At 37.9% G+C, this 21,287-nt stretch overlaps 2 protein-coding genes across 2 annotated transcripts; one reads left to right on the top strand and one right to left on the bottom strand.

Moving 5' to 3' along the window:
* Positions 1–14,538: 14,538 nt before the first annotated feature.
* On the top strand, positions 14,539–17,543 carry LOC137744939 (serine/threonine-protein kinase-like protein CCR1). Its single transcript, XM_068484760.1, has one exon. The coding sequence runs from the start codon at positions 14,901–14,903 to the stop codon at positions 17,226–17,228; it is 2,328 nt and encodes a 775-aa protein (XP_068340861.1). The 5' UTR covers positions 14,539–14,900; the 3' UTR covers positions 17,229–17,543.
* A 1,065-nt stretch (positions 17,544–18,608) lies between these two features.
* On the bottom strand, positions 18,609–20,850 carry LOC137744941 (putative serine/threonine-protein kinase). Its single transcript, XM_068484762.1, has 6 exons — positions 20,559–20,850; positions 20,356–20,471; positions 19,864–20,080; positions 19,511–19,748; positions 19,261–19,411; positions 18,609–19,066 (listed from the first exon to the last, which is right to left on the bottom strand). The coding sequence occupies exons 1-6, from the start codon at positions 20,629–20,631 to the stop codon at positions 18,725–18,727; spliced, it is 1,137 nt and encodes a 378-aa protein (XP_068340863.1). The 5' UTR covers positions 20,632–20,850; the 3' UTR covers positions 18,609–18,724.
* Between the last annotated feature and the right edge of the window lie 437 nt (positions 20,851–21,287).

The raw sequence follows: 21,287 nt of genomic DNA, 5'->3' as shown, positions 1-21,287 counted from the left end.
ATTCAAGTATCATGGTTATTATTTGAATGTTATTATTAATATTTCATGTTATAATGTACAGGTGACGATGATGGAGAAGAGTGACACACCTCGATCAAAGTCAAGACGTGTTGGCCGTCACGTGAGGGTGACGTAGCCAAGTGCGCAACATAAGTGATGATAATAATAAGAAAATGCGACTAAGTAAAAACCAAAACTAAACTTACTTAAACTAGAGATAATATGTAAGTGCGTGAAAGTGATCAAGTATAAGATACACACATATCAGAGCATAGGTAAACGAACGTGTAGTAGAACTAACTAAGTATTAATTGTACAAATAGGGAGAAGATCCTTACAGTTATTTAGTAGATCATTAGAACCACCGAGAAGTCCTTGTGAGCCACCAAGATGTACAACTACCTAAGACCTGAAGGGGCGCAAAACAGAAGGGTGAGTGGGCAAAAACAAAACATTTGAAAACACATTTATCTTTTCTAAACATAACAACCCCTCACTGTAAAACCCATATAGTTCTAGAAAATAATACTACGTATATACGTACGAATACCAATGCACAAGGCCAGTAAAATTGAAGTATGCCATGTCATAATATTTCCGCACTAAAAGATGTAAGCTAGATGAAACCAATATAAAACAATATGCCAGTCGGAGTCACCTAATGTGACATGTACGACTGGACCTATAGCTCATCAATATATGCTAGCACACGAGTCGGAACCACCTATTGTGGTATATACGACAGTGCTGAGTGTAAATATGTACGACCACATGAAAGCTGTGCAAATAATCGCGAGTCACCTACGAATCGGAACCACCTATTGTGGTTTGTAAGAAAGGGCTGGCACCAAACTTGGATCCAAGATGAGCATGCAGTGTGAGAGGTGAACATCACGTGAAGGACTGTGCCCGGGCAGGAGCACTAACACCGGGGTGCAGCAATGATGAGCTCTAAATGCATTTATGCATAAAAATGTGCCATACAACCAATACCATCACAATATACTCACCTGAAACTTACCTGAGCTTCCGCAGCATTAAACGATATAATTCATGATTTATAATAATGCAATACTTAAAATGCAACTCATTTTCAACATGGCATTTAAACCATAAATCATTTTAAAAATGTTCTGGAAACCACGATATATAAAGAAAATGCCCACTCATTGATAAGTAGCAGGATCGTAGCCCCCCAATCTCGCTTGTCCATGCTCGTCCTTAGTGTACGTTTCACCTATATGCGAAATAACTAATTTTACATTAATTAACTAACACATAAACAAAACCTGAGAATAACTTCTCATACGTTGCTCAAATGGGGTGTTTGAATATACCAACGTGATCCACTCGACAACATGAACACCCCCATATTGTTAGAAAAAAAATTTAACGTCACACACACCCTCATGCGCCAACCACGCGTAGGCACGTGCCTGGCACACGAACAGAATCCCTAACAGCGTTAGGCAATATTCCGTTAAAATAGTTGAATATTCTGTTAAAAACTAACGGTGTTACCTGACGCCGTTAGAATATTCCGTTAAAGTTAACGGAATATTCTCCTCCTTCTCGGATGGACCTCGCTGAAGCCGCTATGCGCCGCCGTCTATATTTGCTGGTTTCTGGAAAAATTTTAAAACTTAATATCTACTTCCATTCTCAATCAAAATCCATGAAATTTATATGGATTTGAAGGTCTTGAAGAGTAGAACACGATCGTACCTATTAAAAGTCCAAAAACCAACGGAAAATGGTCAGAAAAGCCCTTGAAGAAACTAGCCAAAATTGGAATCCTTTGAACTCGCGTGTCCCGATGTCCAACTACTTCAAAACTAGCCTAGGTTCCCTATAGAGTCGATTAGGAACCTTCTTGAGCCTTAAAACCTTGGAAAAAGACCACAATCACATTGGAGCCAAAAAGAAACCTCGTCGGAGGTTATGATTCCTCGAGTTAAAACACGTCAACTCACCTAACTAAAGGTATCATGAGATTCTAGAGCTCAAGAGGAGTGTGAAGGTGGAAACCTCGAGTTCAATCCGTGAAGTTTTGGTAAAGTTTGAGTGTGGGTGTGCTCTCGGGTGTACGAACGAATGAGAAGGATCTAGAAGAGGTGAAAGGGTAAGGGTATGCGTACGTGTGTGTGTGTGTGTGTATGTGTGTGTGTGTACGGGATTGGCCAGAAGAAAATGATAATAAGCTCTGATTGGGTTGCCATGAGAAAGAGAAAGAGAGAGAGAATTAAGTTTCAGTTGGCCCAAAGGAAAAATAAAACAAACCCAAAGTCTGATTGGGCCCAATAAAGTAGGAGTTAAGGTGATTAGTGGACAAAGTATAGTCAACCCTAAAATATAATGCTACCCATTTTCATATTCGTTTATTCGTAACTTTTTCGTTACGAATCCGATTCGGACCTAATTCGCGTCAATGCGCTCGTGACATCAAGTACGATTTAATTACATTATCTAGAAAATTGATTTAAACTGTATACGTACATCTGCGTCACTAAGCCAACGAGGGCAACATCGTCATTTTACATACTCGGGGAAGAAATTATATATAATAATTTGGGACGAGTCGTCACAAGAGGCAGTTAATTCTTCTAGAGTCCGCCTCCCAACTTCTTTTCGAGACTCCACTTGAGTTTGTGGATCCTCCCGAGGATGCAGGGTTTCAGATCCTTACAAACACCTTGGATCAAACTCTCAGGCGGAGGCCGGGGACGTATTGTAGGCGATGGGGAATGCACGGCAGCGGTAACCTAGAGCCTCTTCATCCTCGTAGCCGAAGGACGAGGTGACAGCTTTGATAGCAAAGGTAGTCGACCTTAGGACTGACCTCGTCTTGTATAAGAGGCAGATGTCACTGATTGCATAGGCCTTCAATCAGTCCAGTATTCGTCTCTCGGATATTCGTCCATCGTTGACGTCTGAGCCCCTCCAACCCTAGCAAGCCCATAACTCCGCCCCTTCGACCTTTGAGCATGTCCTCAACCTTGAGCCCTTTTTGCCCCAATCTTTCCAGCCGCATACGAACGACAACCCCGTAGATTATTCCACCTTTTTTTCTTAGTTGTTTAGTCCCTTACGTTTAAAACTGTTTCCTTGTACATACATTTTATTTTTATTTTAAATAAATAATTTTTCTCTTCATTACATTTTTTATTATTTTATTACAAAATTAAACCTACAACAAAAAATATAATTTTTTTTTAACCATTTTGTGCGACGAACATATTCGTTCCTAAAAATTTGGTGCAACAAATGAGGAACGGTCACTCCTTATTTACCACGACGAATGCTTTTGTTCGTTGCGCAAAGTCTTTCTTCACGATCTTTGCGCGACGGATTCTGTGTGACGAAGTTTTTGACGCGCATATGCTTGTGTGACGCTATTAAGTTTTGCACAACCAATTTTTGTTCGTCGCGCTAAATGTTAAACGTGGTAGTGAGTACTGAGCTTAGATTAGGGAGTTTTATTCCGTTATAGTTTATGAGTTGAAATTCCAATTTATAGGGTTATGATTTTAAAAGGTAAAGATTATAAGAAATTATATGTTTGCTTAAAGAAGGAAAAGTGTACATTCATCTGAATCTCATATGGGTGGAGATCGAATTGTCCGTGAGACGTTGAGATTTTAAGCTTTCCTGTGTCAAAATTTTTTTGTGAGTTTTCTACTTTTCTTGCATTGTGTTGCTGAATTGTGACATTGCTTTGGTTCTTGAACTCGATATCTCTGAACCCATTAAGGCGTTTTTCTTGCCACTATTGATTTCGATTGTATATTTACGATATGGGTATTGGAGGAGCTATTTGGTTGTTGTTGTTGTTGGAGTATGTTGTATTTTGTGTATTGGTTTCATAAAGATGAAAAGGCTTTCTATTATGCATATTGGTTTTTGTTGTTTGTGTTTGATATGTAATACGTTGACAACTTTATTTCTTTATATTGAGTACTCAATAGTCCAAATCCTAACTTACAGCAAGTAAGAAGAAACTCCTGGATAGAACAAAAAAAAAAAAGAGGAACCACTTCAGCAGCGTGATGACGAACAAAAAGATGGTCATTCACTCAAAGAAAAAGCTTTGTGAACATTGAGCATAAGAGCAGTGCCAAGTTTCTTATAATTATGGACATGTGTATATAAATCTAGCTTTCGTAGTATCTCTATCTTTTGAACCATGTGACCAGTTGAACACTGCAACTTTTGTACATAACCTTGCTTTCGTAACATCTCTATCTTTTGAACAATGAGAAGTTGACAATTGCTAATCTTCTGATAACTATGACTTAATGCACATAAATCTAGCTTTCATAGTATCCCTATCTTTTTAACAATGAGCAATTGAACACTGCCAATCTTTTGATAACCATGAAATTATGTATAAATCTACCTTCTATAATCTTAAAATAAAGATCACTATTTGGTTGATTGATAAGCAAATAAGAAAAGCCAACGAAAAATAATAGTAAAAGAAAGAAATAAAACACAACAATGAAGGAATGATTGTAACGAATTAGGATTGTATTTTATGGATGGTGAGCCTAAGATTTCGGAATCCATACTCAATCATACGCTTCTCAAATCAGTGCACCCTTCATACAATTCCAAATTTTGTTCTTGAAATTTACCTACATCAAGGTCTTGGTCCAACTCAATATGCAATTGTTCCCTTAGACATGATTTCTCCCATTGGTGATGGTGAGAGTCAAGTATTTTTATATGCAACTAGCCTATCGTCAAGGTTCAATTTAACATACAACAACCTGTTAAGCTATTTGAAAACGATAAATATACACACCATATAAGTCTAGGTCTTAACTCATACGCATATGCAAATGCAATATTTAAATCATTGTGCTTCTATGTAACGCAAGATGGTCACTCAACACAAATACAATTGTATCTACGAAATAATGGTAGCTAAGCATAAAACTATAAATAATCAATGATAAAATTACGTTTAGAGATTCAAGAGCACAAATATAAAAATTGCATTAAGTTCTCATTGAAATTGAGAAACTAAATCAAGTGTTTCATCCTAACCTTAGAATGATAGATTTAGCTAGACATGAAATAAAATGCAAAGGAAATTTGTTCAACAACATAAGCAAAACACTAAGTAATACAAGTCTAGGCATGAAATGGTGATATATAAGACACGAAAAAAAGTGATGTTGGTGTAGATGGAGATAGGGTTGATAATTGATGAAGAACTAATGTCTTGACAAAGTTGGAATCGCACTAGTCCCCTCAGTTCACCATCAAACTTCTATTTCACTTTGGACTCCCAAGTCCTCACTGCACTAGAAAACCCCAATAAATTAATAATCTCTCCCAAGCGCACATGGTCAGCATATATGTAATATATCTCGAAACATCGACCCGCAACTCGAAAGTACAGCAATCTTACAAATCAGCCACGTCGCGTATAAATTCTCAGCCTGAACAGTAGTCATTAAAAATCCAATAATTTAGAGAATTGTTATTAGCACTTCAAAAATCACATTCTTCACTCTTCATAAGTATAATTTTATTTCTAATTATAAAAAGTTTAGAATGCCAAATGAAATTTTGGAGTGTTAATAACAATTCCCATAATTTATTCTTCAAAGTTTAGAATCTTAAACCGTAATATTCTTCCAAAGCTAGACATCCGTGGCTTTCCATCCATATCTGGCTCACCATCTTGTTAAAGATAAACAAAATGTAATACTTATTCTATAGAAACTTATACTCAATTGAAAATCGAGGAGTAATCGCGGCCCCTCGTAGAATATGGTTTACCTTTGGCTTTGTGAATGAAAAATATAAGTAATACTTCGTAATTCTAATATTCTATGGAACCTCAAGAACATTACACATCAAAACACACATTAGGCCGTCAGACTATCACATGAGCAACATTTCATATCCTAAAGCATATGTGGTTGTTAGGTTTTCCCACGTATCATGATATAAGTTAAAAGTCTACTCTAAAATCAATTAGTAATAAAGGAGTAACCAAATTTCTTACAAAAACATTCCACATCCTCACAATAAGCTAATACAATTGAGCTAGTTTTTTTTTTTTTCTTGAATTACGGCCTAGTAGTATTCATTTTTAATGGTAAATAAGAGGTCTTAAATTTGATTTTCACCAAAGGAATTTAAACTACATTATTACTAACTCCTGTGAGGCTTAATCTACTTCTTCACCTTTAATGTAAATAATATTGTTTATTAAAAAAAACAATTGAGCTAGTTAAGCTGATTTGTTTGATTTTAAGAGCGAATCAATTGCAACTGTCCTTCCAATTGTCTCTTCCCTTTTAGAAAGAGGATGACCCTTTATCGAGACAATCAATGGTCTGACTGGATTTATGTGGTTTCTTCAGAGAGAAAGAGGCCGTGGCCAGCTGCTGGGAATACAGTTACCTATTTTTCTCTCTCTTATTAAGTTATTATGCTACATTAAGAAGCAAATAACATTTTATTGTCAATTTAATTTAATTTCTAAATTGAAATCTTGGCATTAAGTTAAAATACAAACTTAAATCTTAATAAAGACCGTGACCAAACAAAATTTTCAATAAAGAATAAGGCATGGAGATCACATACAGAAATACAATATTGTTATCTTTATATAAGCGATATTATTATTATAAATTATGTTAAAAAGAAGTTCAATTTTACATTCATTTTGTGTGTGGCTTTCTTCATGGCCTATATCATTGATTGACATTGGTTAAGTTTATGACAACATAGTTAATAACGGTTAAGTTTATGGATACATGTACACAAAAAAGTTAATACAGAAGATTTGAACTTGCTAAAGAAAGAGGAAGAATTTAATTCTATGAACTAGTGAGTTGAAAAAGAAGATATAACAAAGTTTTAGAAAGACAGACAAAATGTTATAATGCCGGAGTTGTTCCTAACTAAGTCATATGCCCACGAAGGATTATCCTAACTGACATCGATAAAATTATAAATAGAACCATATAATTATAAGTTGTAAATTATTTCTATCAAGCTCTCGATGCATGTAGATAACGTTTTACCGCAGTGGCGGAAAACAATTATACATATGCATTCTGATGAGGGTTTAATCCTTACCAATTTTTCTCTCACTAACAACTAACAATTTAATTCAATAACGTTATCGTTTTACTAAAAAAAATCTAGATGTGTGATTCTCAACAAGCCCCTATCAAACAGGGCTCAAGAGAAATACAATCTCAACAACACTGTAAGGGTGTGTTTGTTTGGGTTCACTAACCTTCACTGGATTGGACTACATTAAAAATTAGTGTAGTCCCGTGTTTGGTAATCCCAGGGACTAGTTTTAGTAGGATTAAACGGGATTCGCCTCTACTAGAGACCTCGTTAGAGGTTCTTAGCGAAACCCCCCAAAATGCAGCGGACTACTAAGCCTTTCCTTTGTCTGCTTCGTCTGTTCACTGCTCATCGTAATCAACGACCTCGACATCAAATCCTCCACTCCTTCCCTGCATGGATCTTCTTTTCTCTCCCTGCTCTATCTCATTACCACCCACCCCTAAATCCCAAAATCGAATTAGCACCCACCGATGGGTCGATTCGATCTGAGACCCAGATCGATGCCGGCGCCACCCCACTCCATTTCCCAAGGTCATCTCCCGCTCTCTCTATCTAAGTCTCGACGATGGCCACCACCGCCGTAGCACCGCGTCAGCTCGCTCAGAAGGAGGTTGAATTCATATGATGTTGGCCGCGAAGTCCATCTGGGCACGAAGAACTGATATTTTCAGATGGAAAGATGTAATGACATATATCCTCGATCTTCCTCAGATTTGCTTATTTTTTTGGTAATATAATATGAATTTCAGCTTTTTGAATATGTTCCGTTTGGTTTAATGGTGTTTGCAATGGTGGTTCTTTCTAATTTAAGCTGAGATTATAGAAAGCCCCATTTTCTGGGTTTGTATATATATGTATATATACACACATATACATACACTCACACATATATGTATGTATATGTTTTTGCTAGATCTGATGTATGGCTTTTGTATTATTTGTTCTTGTTGGTATATTTCCTTATTCGCAAAACCCACATTGATTCTTTTGTGTAAATTTGATATTTTTGGGGAAAAATTGTGATGGGTTGCTTTGTTGTGGATGGGTTTTTGTTTAAATGTGAAACAAATTATCAATTGTTGGTTTTGAAATCTCAAGAATTTGCAATATCTAGTATGGTAGATGGCACTGGTGGCAATTGCTAGAAGAAGAAAGGAGGTTGGATTAAATACGGTATTTGAGTGACACCAACATACTTTGAACATGGAGAAGATGAAATGTTTAACAGGAATAACGTTAATATTTGGTTGAAATTGAAGTTGAAGAAAATAAAATATTTTGTAATGTATCATGGGTTTTTTTTTCATTTTTCTTGTTATCCTGTTTCTTAGTCCGACACTACACCAAACGCTTCACTAAATTAGTCCAGCTTAGTCTAGTCTAAGCCAGTCCAACTTAGTCCCTGAAGCTAGTCCAGTCCGAGACAGTCCGGTGCAACAAACGCACCCTAAAATGCTAGCAAAGAAAATCGAGTGAGGATCCTTGCCGGATCCTCTTTGTGAGGATCCTTAAATCACATACGTTCATCATACATCGTGCAGTCAGAAATCATTATAAATTTTTTTATTTAAAATTGAATATAAACAGTACCTGATGAAAACTAGATGCACGATATACAATAAACAAATATAATTGAAGGATCTTTGAAATCCTTATAAAGTTGATTCGGCAAGGATCCTTCCTCAAGAAAATCTAAGATGAGGTTGTTGACTTGGTGCGCAGCATCTTCCCACGGCAGACCACGTGGAAAGGATGGGTGCCAAAGAAGCAAGTGGTCCCATTCATGTTCACCAAGTAAGCTGAGCTCCATCCCACTTCGATTTCTTGCATTTTATTCGATGGATCTTGCTGCCTCACCCAAAGATTGTAACAAAAATGGGTGTTGCCGAGTCGCCGACTCTTGACTCTTGGATGGCCTAAAAATTAGGGGATACAGACAATGCATGGTTTGCATGATTGCATCACAGGCTTCGTGTTGAACAGTAATGTAGGACCCTAAAGCCCATGTGGAGAAATAGTAAAAATTTTTGAGAAATGATAAATACGTTAATTTTACGTTTTACATATTTATGTTTAATTATATTTATTATTTTCATTTGATTTGTGTATTTTGATATACAAAAATAAAGATGTGTTTAAGAAGCTAAGTGAAAATATGTTGCCATCTTTTTTTTTTTATATCATGTGATTGTATCACTGTCATGATTTTGTGTTATTAATTAACATGTTATAAGATATGTTTGTACTTTAGGGAGTGATATCAATTGTGCGATTGCTTTCTAACATCAATGACACACCTTGACCTAAATCGAGGCATGTTGGCTGTCACGTGATGGTGACGTAGCCATGTGCGCAATGCGGAACTAACATTGATATGAAGATGTGAGAAATCAAAAACCAATTAACTAATGCACACAAGACAAGTAAATAAGTGTGGGAAGAAGTGTTAGAGTGTAAATACACATAATCAGAGCGGAGGTGCCAAGGTGTAGTTCAGCAGGCTAAATACTAATTATACATGGCATGAAAAAAAACCCTACATTGATGGATGTCTGTTAGAACCGCCGTAGAGTCCTCGTGAGCCACCAACACGCACTTCTATCTAGAACCTAGAAGGGCGCAAAACAGAAAACGTGAGTGGGCAAAAACAAAGCTTTTCAAAACCATTTCTCTTTCCAAAAGTAATAACCCCTCACCGTAAAACCCATATAGTTTCCCAGAAAATAAAAATACATACGTATATAAAAATCACGCTCAAGAGTAGTGAAAATCAAATATATGCCATGTCAAGCATCTCAGCAATGAAATAAGTAAGCTAGGTGAAATAAATCAATGTAAAATGATATGCCAGCCAGAGTCACCTACGTTTGAACCTATAGCTCATCAGATATGTCTGCTCACAAGTCGAAACCATCTATTGTGGTATGTATGATAGGGCTGGGTGCAAATAAGTACGCTTAAGTGCTACGATCACATGAAGGCTGTGTGAATAATCGCAGGTCACCTACAAGTCAGAACCATCTAATGTGGTCTGCATGACAAAGCTGTGCACCAAACTTGGATCCAAGGTGAGCGTGCAGTGCGGGAGGTGAACATCACGTGAAGGACTATGCCCTGACCACCGGCGGGAGCACTAGCACCGGGGTGCAGGATAATGAGCTCTAAATGCATCTACGTATAACCACAAACAATGCATCCACTATCATCAATATATACTCACCTGAAGCTTACATGGGCGTCCGCAACATCAAGCAACAATATGCATATCTATACTAATGCATACTCTAAAGCATAATGCAATTGACATGGCATTTAAAATCGTGACTCCATTTAAAACAAATTTCTGGGAAAACACAAAGCATATATACGTATATATAGAAAACCGAAAGCCCACTCACTGGTATGTAGCTGGATCATAACCCCCGAGTCTCGCCTGACTACGCTCGTCCTCCGGAAACATCTCACCTATATGTGAAACCACTATTTTAACGTTAATTTTAAGTACATAACCAAAATCGTGTAATAACTTCTCATACATTACTCAATTGGGGTGTTTGAATATACCATCATGGCCTACTTAACAGCACCAGCATCCCCATATTTTTAGAATAATTTTCGGATATCCCACACGCCTTCACGCGCAAGCACATGCTTGGCACACTCACGAAATCTTTAACGCCGTTAGGGAATATTCTGTTAAATAGTAGCATATACCGTTAACTTTACCTAACGCCGTTAATATGTTCCGTCAAAGTTGACGGAATATTCCCCTTCCTTCTCCTGTGGTTCGTCGGATTTCGGTGTCGATCGCCGCTGCGTTGCTGGAAACTGGAAAAATCTTTAAACCTTAATATCTTCCTCGTTTTTCAACCAAATTTCAAAACTTTATATCAATTTGAAGCCCTGAACGAGTAGAACATGTTCTTACCATTTAGAGGTCCTAAAACTGATGAGAAGTTGTCGAAAAATTCCTCGAAATTTCGACTAAACCTGGAAACCCATAGTTGAGCTTATTTCGACGTTCAAACTTCACCAAAATTAGTCTAAAACACTAAAGGAGTTGTATTAATACCTTTCTTAGTCTCAAAACCAAGTAAAACCTCAACAATCATGTTGGGGAAATAGGGTACTCCACTGGAGCTTCTAAGTTCTCGGGTCCCCGTGAACTATTCTTCGTCCCAAAAGTGTCACTAGACTCATGGAGTCACAAGGAATATGATGGTGACCTCCAATCACTCAATTCGTGGGTGATTGATGGTGATTGAGGGTTGGAGGAATCGGATCGTACGGACAGAAGGAATTCTCGAGAGAGAGAGAGAGAGAGAGAGAACAAGGTTGCACGTGTGTGTGTGTGTGTGTGTGTGTGTGTGTGGTTTACGGGGTCGGTCACCTAAAACAACCTCAAGCCCTGATTGGGCTACCAAACCCAAGATCCATGCAATTGGATCAAACTAAAAGAACCAACCCAATCTCCCTTATTTCAACATAACATTTTCTCTACATACCGGACTCGGCCTTAACTTGCATCCACGCTCTTGTAACGTCGAATACAACTTAATCACATCAATGAAAAAAATAATTGAAGACTATACATACATCCGCGTCACAAGGCCCACGAGGGCAAAATAGTCATTTCCACGCACTCAAGGATAAAATATATTTTAATTCGAGACGGATCGTCACATCAATGTTTTGTTCTAAAAATAAATAAATTCTAAAAATTTTCATGAAATATTATGTTAATGAGGGTTTAATTTTTTATTTTCTCACATGGTCCCTAAAATGTTGAAGATGATCCTACTTAAGTTCCCACATTACTAATTAGAAATATAATTTCTGTACACTACTTTCACCACACTCTCCTCTTTAGTTTTGTTCATTGATTATCCTGATCAATCACTTAATTAAATAGCTATGAAAAACAATAAAGTGTTGAGGTATAACAAGAAGTACAAAAATGATTCTCCAATTAAAAATATACTTCTAATTAAACATGAATGAAATGATAATACTATGCGATAATTTTTTTTTAAAACCAAACGCCGAAAACTTTATTTTGAAATCATAACATACATTGGATTGGACTGAATTTTTGGATTGACCAAAAGATCGTTCCAAAGTCCCAATCTTACTGCTCAGTCTATATACCAACAGTATGTGATTTTGTAGGATATGAGACAGCCCCATAGGGTTTGTTTTGACAGGAAAGGCAAATGGTTTTGACCAGAGCAATTCCAAATAGAGGCCAGACAAATGTGACCTAGCAACCACGTGATATCATAATATCACAGTTGAAAATTTCTAGGGCTTGATCTTTGGCAGCAAATGCTTTAATATATATTGAGATTTTGATCTAAATAAAATCTAAGTTTGATTAAAATATTGAATTCATTGCTAGTAGAAATAATTAAATCAATTGTGGTTATCTTGTTTGTTTGCTTGCTTGTCAAGTGGGACACCCTCACAAATAATGTCCATTACAAGTTTTCCCATCATGTTTGTTAAGATTCTAGCCCTTTACCTTAATATATTCACTCATGTGTAATGTTTATCATATATTCACTAATGTTAGCAACGCATATTATTCGTCCTATACCTTAATATATGAGTTCATTGCCCATATTCTTTATTAAGACCAATATTCTTAAGCTCAAAAAGTCGAAAGAAAACGCGGTGGAAGTTCTTTGTTCATGGCTTTTCGATACTAATTTTTACAGAACCAAAATAATCCTTAAGTAGAATGGGATCGATTCCAACTCAACACTTTTTCTTGTTAAGATTTTGAGCTATCGAGAGAGCACAACGTGATGAGACTTTGTAGCTTGAATTTGGGGAGAATGTTACTGTTGTCAGCAAAAAATTAGTTACTAGTTAAAGAAACGGTTGTTTAAATGGCGATGGATCAGTACTTCAAATTCACTTAGCACCAACTCATTCCATAACAATATGTAAACAAGAGCGGATGTACATTGGGACCAATTCTCTTGATATCGCTCATCAGATTGATTACGCATGTGCACAACATCGTTTAACTGATGACAACAAGCCTACTTAGTGTTCGATCAAATACTTTAGTGAATAACCTGAAGTTTTTTGTGCGCTTCATACTGTATTTCTATCTAAAAAAACTTGTACTTTAACCCTGAGAACCCCCAAAGTTTGAATCTTCGACCCGCCACTATATGTTAATCAATAACACCATATGTTAGTGTTACATGCAGAACAACTTGCTCAAGATTTCTTAGTTATAAAGAATTCTACTTGGTGGGGTTTTTTTTTCTTTTCTTTCAGTTGGTACTAGTTATGATGTTTAATATGTAGCAACTTTTCAATATGGTCTCATTTACCATATATCAAGTGCAAACCAACACGATTTGCCCATGCGCATTAGATCCTCCATTTTCATTTGGATCCACCAAATAGTTTCTGCATCGGTCCATTTTTTTACACCAATATCTTCTGTCGCAGGTGTGATCTTACGTAACAAGAAATCTTCATAAATAATGCTATCTTAAACGAGTGGACAATGCTAATGATATATTTTTATAAGAAATGAGTGAAATATATTTAACACATGAAATGAAATAGGATTTAACTTTCGGTTTAGCTATTGATAGTCTGAGTAATTAGTCAACTTGTGTATATCATATTAAATGGCTCACTATGACGAACTGGATCTGGGTTGAATGCTGGTGGCTGACTATTTTATCAGAGAGTGATATGCTATGTTTATAGAATATATTAGAACCATGGATGTTGGCTAAGAAAGTGAAATATGTGGGAGGAAGGTGAATTGGTTGAAAAATGAGTAAGTGAAAATTGTAATTTCTCCTCATGGTTAGGAATTTTTTATTTTTTATTTTTTTTTTAAGAATATAACATGTATTTGAAACGAACATGAAATTTCTTCAAGTATTTTTCAATATGAACATGACAAGTTTGATTAAGTGTCGACGACAGGTGTTTGACACAAACATGACGTTTTTGTAAAATGTTACTGTATAGAGTATGAAGAGGACAATTATAAAGAAGTGCTTATGACACGTATTTGACTTGAACATGATACTTTCGTAAAGTGTTAACGACATGTATTTGACTCAACCATGACAGTTTTAAAGAAGTGTTGGCGATACATATTTCACACAAACATGAACCTGCTATGAAACTATGAAGAATCAATATCATGCACCTAGATGAAATTATATCTCATACAAACTTGAGAATTCTAAAAAATGTACTCATAACACATATCAAATTACGAACATGACAACTCTGAAAATGTGATAATGACACTCGTTTGACACAAACCAAACAAATCTAGAAGTATTAATCCATCATAGATCACCACGTAAACAGCTAAACAATTCATATAAAGAACTCAAACGATCACAAATTAATTGAACACTAAAATTATATAGTAAAGAACTCAAAGTGATGCGGTAGTCAAATCCCCTCTTGTTTAAGCATGTACCCGGGCCGACATAGTGGCGGTCTGTAATCCATGTCTGACGGTCCACACAGTAACTACATACGATGCAGTAAACGAAAAGAAATCGAACCAATTATTAGCATTAAAATATAGTTAAACTCAGTAACTAGTTCGAGTACTTTGACGTTCTAACAGTCCGCCAAAACACTGTAAAAATGGCTGCCACACCCACGTTCTTTCATCGTCACCATACTCACACTCACAGCTCTGATTTCAGCAACCCAACAACAACATCACAGACATGCAAGCTCACCATCGAACCACTCCATGCCTGCATCACTGATCTAACTCTAAACCCAGCAAAACCATGCAAACCCAGCAAGCCCTTTCTGGGTTCTCTCGGTCCGTACCTCCTCTGCTTCTCCTCCTGCTCTTATGCTCCACCTCCGCATCTGGGTTCGGATCAATGGGACCCATCTCGGCCTCTTTCGGCAAAGATGGCTTCTTTTGCGCCATAGACGCTAGCGGCAAGCAGGGCGTGGTTTGTTGGGGGTTCAACAGCTCTCCATCGACGTCGCCTTCGGCGTCATCCTCGTCCTCCGCCTCTTTCAGCAACATTCCGGCGATGGCTGCTCTCTCCGGCGGTGAAAATTTTCTTTGTGGTATTTTAGCGAACTCCTCGCAGGCGTACTGTTGGAGCTCCGTTTCCCCAGGTATAGATCTTGTTCCTCTACCATTCAAGTCCACTGCTTACTCTCATATTGCTGCTGGGAAGAGCCATGTGTGTGCTATTAAAGGGTCGTATTACTCTGATCACGAATATGGAACTGTAGATTGCTGGGAAATTTTTGAAACTTCGAATAGAAGCTTGAGTTCGAAACAGAGCACTCTGTTTTCTGACCAGGCAATTGCTAACCTTGTCTTCAAAGGGGTTGTTTCTGGTGAAGGGTTTAGCTGTGGGGCTGTTAGAGATGGAGGGCTGATTTGTTGGGGGCCAAATTCTTCGAATTTAAGCGTTTCGGGTCCCGTACTACAGAATTTCACAGCTTTAGCTTCAGGGAGGGCCTCAATCTGTGGAATTTCAGATTTTGGTGAGTTGCATTGTTGGGGTGATGCTGATTTGTTGGATGGTCATCCAAATGGAACTCAGTATGTGTCTTTGACTGCTGGTGATCATCATTTTTGCGGGATTCGACAAGATAATCACAGAGTGGAGTGTTGGGGGATGTTTAACTCCTCTTTGATTCCAAAGGCTTCCGGATTTATGGCGATTGCCTCGTCGGATTATACCACTTGTGGGATCAGGGAAGATGATTTGGTGATTGATTGTTGGGCTGCCAATGTAACTTCCTCCCCAACCGATTATGATCCTCCATTGGAATTGTGCAGTCCAGGTCTTTGCACTCCTGGTTCTTGTGGGCAAGGTGAGTTTGCTTTCAATGCTAGCACACTCAATGAGGTTGATTTGACAAGCTTGTGTGTGCGAAAAGATCTGACGATTTGTTCCTCGTGTGGGTCAAATTGTTCCGAAGGATTCTTCTTGTCTAGTTCATGTACTCAACATGCTGATAGAGTGTGCACAGCTTGCTCTCTTTGCCAAAACAGCTCTTGTTGGGATATTTGTGGGCTTCAAACACCTCCAGAAATGAGGAAGAAGCTCTGGAATCATGTGCGTAGGTTGGTGATCATATTCGGGTCTTCTGCTTTGGGTTTTTTGTTGATATTAATTTGTTGGTGCCTTCTTCCCCGTTTAACTTCTCGAAAAAAGGAAGGGAGCAAAAAGCAGTTTAAATCTTGCATTGGGAAAGCAGAGTTGGAAGCTGACAATAATGAGGATCCAAACCCTCCTCCATCCGTGATTCCCTGTCCTGGGATTGCTCAAGTGTTCCGTCTCTCAGAGCTAAAAGACGCCACCAACGGATTCAAGGAGTTTAACGAGCTTGGCAGGGGAAGTTTTGGCTTTGTTTACAAAGCTGTGCTAGCAGATGGACAGCAAGTTGCAGTCAAGAGAGCAAATGCTGCCACTATAATTCACACAAACAGTCGAGACTTTGAAATGGAATTAGAGGTCCTTAGCAAAATCCGCCACTGTAACATTGTAAACTTATTGGGTTACTGCTCAGAGATGGGGGAAAGGCTGCTTGTATATGAGTATATGGCCCACGGGACGCTTTATGATCATCTCCATGGCGGGCTTTCAGCCCTGAATTGGAGCCTCCGGTTGAAAATTGCAATGCAGGCTGCAAAGGGGCTTGAGTACCTTCACAAGGAATTTGTGCCTCCCATTGTTCATTGCAATGTCAAGACCTCGAACATTCTTTTAGACGCTGAATGGAGTGCGCGGATTGCAGATTTCGGACTCCTTACATCTAATGACAGGGATCTCAATGGAGATTTAGCAAGTGATGTTTACAACTTTGGAGTAGTACTGCTAGAGATTCTCAGTGGAAGGAAAGCTTATGACAGAGATTACACTCCGCCAAGTATAGTCGAATGGGCACTGCCTTTAATCAAACAGAACAAGGCAGCTGCCATAATCGACCGTGATATAGCTCTCCCGAGGAATGTTGAGCCTTTGCTCAAGCTTGCTGATATAGCAGGACTGGCGGTAAAGGAAAATCCAACCGAGCGTCCTACAATGTCGGATATTGCATCTTGGTTGGAGCACATTGTGAAAGATGGTTTGACCTTGTAGTTTCTGAACCAGGTCGCCGGCTATTCATCAAATATTAGTTGAACAAATATTTGTTACAACTGTTTCAGTAAGTACTGCTCTAATCTTCCTCAACTGTACATCTATTTATGAGCTGCTTGTAAATGAAGTGATTAATCTTCTTTCTTCGTCTCGGATAATTTCCCTTAATCCTCGCAAAGGGAAGGGAACATGATTTTTGTACCATTCCACACTAGTTTTCCACATGATACTCATCCAATAATTTGCCTTCTCATGCAAAGCATTGGATAGCCATCCCTACTTGAATTTGGGAGCAATTATTTTAGATTTAATGCATGATTATGCCCTGAACATTTCATTTTATACAATGGTTTCGAGCATATGATTCGTTATCAATTTAACAAATTCTTGACAAACTACCACGTTTTCTGTGGTTGCGGTTTGTATTAACAGAATCTTCCATTTCTTTCGCGTGTTTAGTCATGACGGTAACAATTTAAATTTCTGAACTATCATCATCATGCTTCGATGATTTTGTTCATATTATTCATTGATTGGTTCTACTTATGATTTGAGGAGTATTGAATCATTCACTGCATTAGATATAATCTTTTTGAACCGCGATTTTTTCAGTCATTCGATATCTGCTAGCAGTTTTTACAAAAACACATTATAGAACTCGGAAGTGTGAAAACTACAGCATCTTGTGAACTGGAGCAACGGAGAAATGGAAATCCAACTCATCCAAGCACTCTTACGATGAGTCGGTTTCGGAAGAGGAAAATAACCTTATCTCTGTGACTTTTGCATTGCGGCTTGTCTCATAGCCCCACAGTGGCCGTGCAAACCATAACCAAGTTGAAGACAAAACTAGAAAGGGTAAGTGGCCTTTCAGTGCTTTGTTGATTAGATGAGCTTGTTTTGTGCAATTTGACAACTCAAAAGCTTGTCAATTGATTGGTTTCTGAGGTGATCCGAGGAACTAGCGGGCAAAAAGTTGAGGGACATATATGTGGCATATAGCCCCTTTCACCAAAAGGCCCCTCCACTACTAGTCAAGTAGTTCTTCACATTTCCGGCGCTCAAAAGGTACATGTCCTAGTGACTTGAGGCAGTGTCTTGGCTTGGAAATTGGGTGGACCGCGACACCTGTCGCCCGCTCCATTTTTGGTCGACCAGCATTATAACATTTGCTACTTTCTGTTTTTCGTTTAGATTTATATTAAATCTCGTACATTAACGTTCGGATAAGAGAATTTCCATGTAGCATATGTATAATGCATGTCTGGTTCTTGTTAGAGCTGGTTTGGATGTCATAACCATTCGGTCGGCAATGTAATTTTTGCCTTTTACTTGTTGTTTATGAACTTTTGGCACTGTAAATAACAGGAACAGGTAGAAAAAGCTCAACATACATGCTGGTTTTCGCATTAATTTACTGGGAGGTAACTTTGTACACATGTACTTTGCAAAAGTGCTATCAACAAGTTGAGAAAAAAATAAGCTTTGCAGAATGGTTACAAGGACAACACATAATCCTCAGATTTATACTGATTTTGTGTGCTGCTAGATGTAGAGGCCTTGGAGAAAGTGCTACGATCATATGAGTTCTCTTGCCTCGTTTTGATGTCCATGAAATCCGAAACAAGCCCGGGTTGCAAAATATGAGAGTCCTTGATGTCTTCCTCGCCGGACAACATCTCAACCACATTTGACATTCGCGGCCGGTGTTTGGCCCTTTCTTGCACACAAAGTAGGCCTACCTTCAAGAATCTGATGGCTTCGTCCGAAGGAAAGTTCATCTGAAGCGTAGGATCAACTAGTTGTACAAGGGTTCCGGCCATGTGTGCTTCCCATACCTGCAAGTTCACAAACAACATTGCTTCAGTTCTGAAGTTACAATCGAAAGCGTGTTCAAGGCCACTTTGCTTCAGTCTAATATTGACCGTTATTTGAGGAGCTAATCTTGCCAAATCCTCTTATGTTTATACCAAAAATATATCCAAAGGCACTATGCAAGTAGTAATTAGATGCTCTAATTTAATTTGTTTACCTTCTGAACCAGGTACTGCTCCCCAAGTTGCATGTCAAAATCCACAACTGCTTGGCCGCTGACAATTTCCAGCAACAGCACTCCGAAGCTATAGACATCTGATTTTCGCGTCAAACGCCCGCTAATTGCATATTCTGGAGCAAGATAACCTCTTTTGGATTATTGTGAGACACCCCATTAGCAACGCAGTAGCATTTCAAAGAATAATCCAATCACAACGCAAGAAGATTTACTGATTCAAACAACTTACATTGTCCCCGCTACACGAGTGCTAACGTGAGAATGGTTGTCCCTTAACAACTTCGATAACCCAAAATCGCCTACTTTCGGTATGAAATTCTTATCAAGAAGAATGTTGCTGGATTTAATGTCCCTATGCAGAATGTGAGGATCAACCTCGTCGTGTAGATAGGCAAGTCCTCGAGCTACTCCTATCGAAATACCCCGTCTTGCCTCCCAACTAAACCTCATCCGGTTTTTCTCTCCACCTATTGATCAATATCACATCGTAAATTCCTTCACAATTTGCCTAATAAAACCAGTTAAAATGTGGATTATTCAGGTAGAAATTGAGAATTTAGAAGCAGATGAATGATTATTTACCAAGTAAGGTGTGTGTGAGGCTATTGTTTTCCATGTAATCATAGACCAGATATCTTGCAGCTCCATCAACACAACAACCATGAAGCCTAACAAGATTCTCATGTCTGATTACAGACAGAGCAGCCAATTCTGCTATGAACTCCCTCTCTCCTCTCATCGATTCGAGTTCAACGGAAAGAACTTTCACAGCCACAAGGCTCCCATCTCTAAGCTGACCCTTTATAACTCAATCAAAGTGAAAGAAATTTCACTAAGGGATTAATTCGCTAATTTCAAATAATTCAAGGATTAATTTACAAGAAAAAAAAAATAGTTCAGGACCAATTTCAACTAGGGTAATAGTTTGGCGTTCACACAGCAGTTTACTTATATATATATATATATATATATATATATATATATATATATATATATATAAAAACACACACATAAATCATAAATGTAACTGGTTTCAATATATGCAGAATTTGATGTTGCAGGTGAGAGAAAAACCTTATAAACAGAGCCAAATCCGCCTTCTCCAAGCTTGTTAGAGGAATGGAAGCCATTGGTGGCAGACTTCAACTCCTTGCAAGAGAAAATTCTGAAGTTTTCTGGATTTTGACCATCTGGGTTGTATAAAAAAGGTACCAGAAAGCAATTAAGACCACAGTAAACTGCAGCAAAAACCAAGAACAACCAAACCCTAATAATACCTTGCATACTTCTCTCAATGGCCTTTGGAGGTGAGGAGCAGAAGCAATCTGTGCAAGGAAGCGGGAACTTCATGTTCCAGCAGCTGGATGCACTTTTTTTGTTGGGTTTTTGCTGCTGAATCTTGGGTCTGCTTGAAAAGTAAAATCTTAAAGTTTGGGACCAATTAAAATAGGATTAAGGAGAGCAACCCAAGAAAGAGGAATGGAAAGAACAGAACTGGAGACGCAGCAATATAATATTGCCCGCGGGTTCTGACCTCAATTTGGCCACAAAATTCCATGGTTTGAGTTTCAACTTAATTTTTTTCCATTTGAATATTGTAAATTATCGACCAAAAAAAATATTATTCTATATTAAAACTCGACTTGTTAACCATAGTGTCTGGATATTAGGTGTCAAATTGTTTTTTTCACACGTCAACAAATTACGAAAATAATTACTTAATAATATCAAATGTATCATATTATTTTGTATACTTTTGTCGAGTCTAGTATTTATCGTGGCTTAGAAATTAAAAGGCATAATTAGTTTGATCAAACAAAAATTTTCCTTTTCATTCAATTTAAAATAATATCATACGGATGCCGTTTCAAATGTATGTGGTTATGCAGGTGCAAAAGTATACACACTAAACAAGTTAGCAAAAGTGCCTAACTAGCAATTAACGATTCAACACGCCTAAAAGAAGCAAAAAGGCAATCATCAAAGACTCAAACGTGCAAAGAATG

Source organism: Pyrus communis, chromosome 9 (assembly GCF_963583255.1).
Source record: "Pyrus communis chromosome 9, drPyrComm1.1, whole genome shotgun sequence".
Lineage (NCBI taxonomy): Eukaryota > Viridiplantae > Streptophyta > Magnoliopsida > Rosales > Rosaceae > Pyrus > Pyrus communis.
Note: the sequence above shows the minus strand (reverse complement) of the source record. Positions and strands in the feature narration are given on the sequence as shown.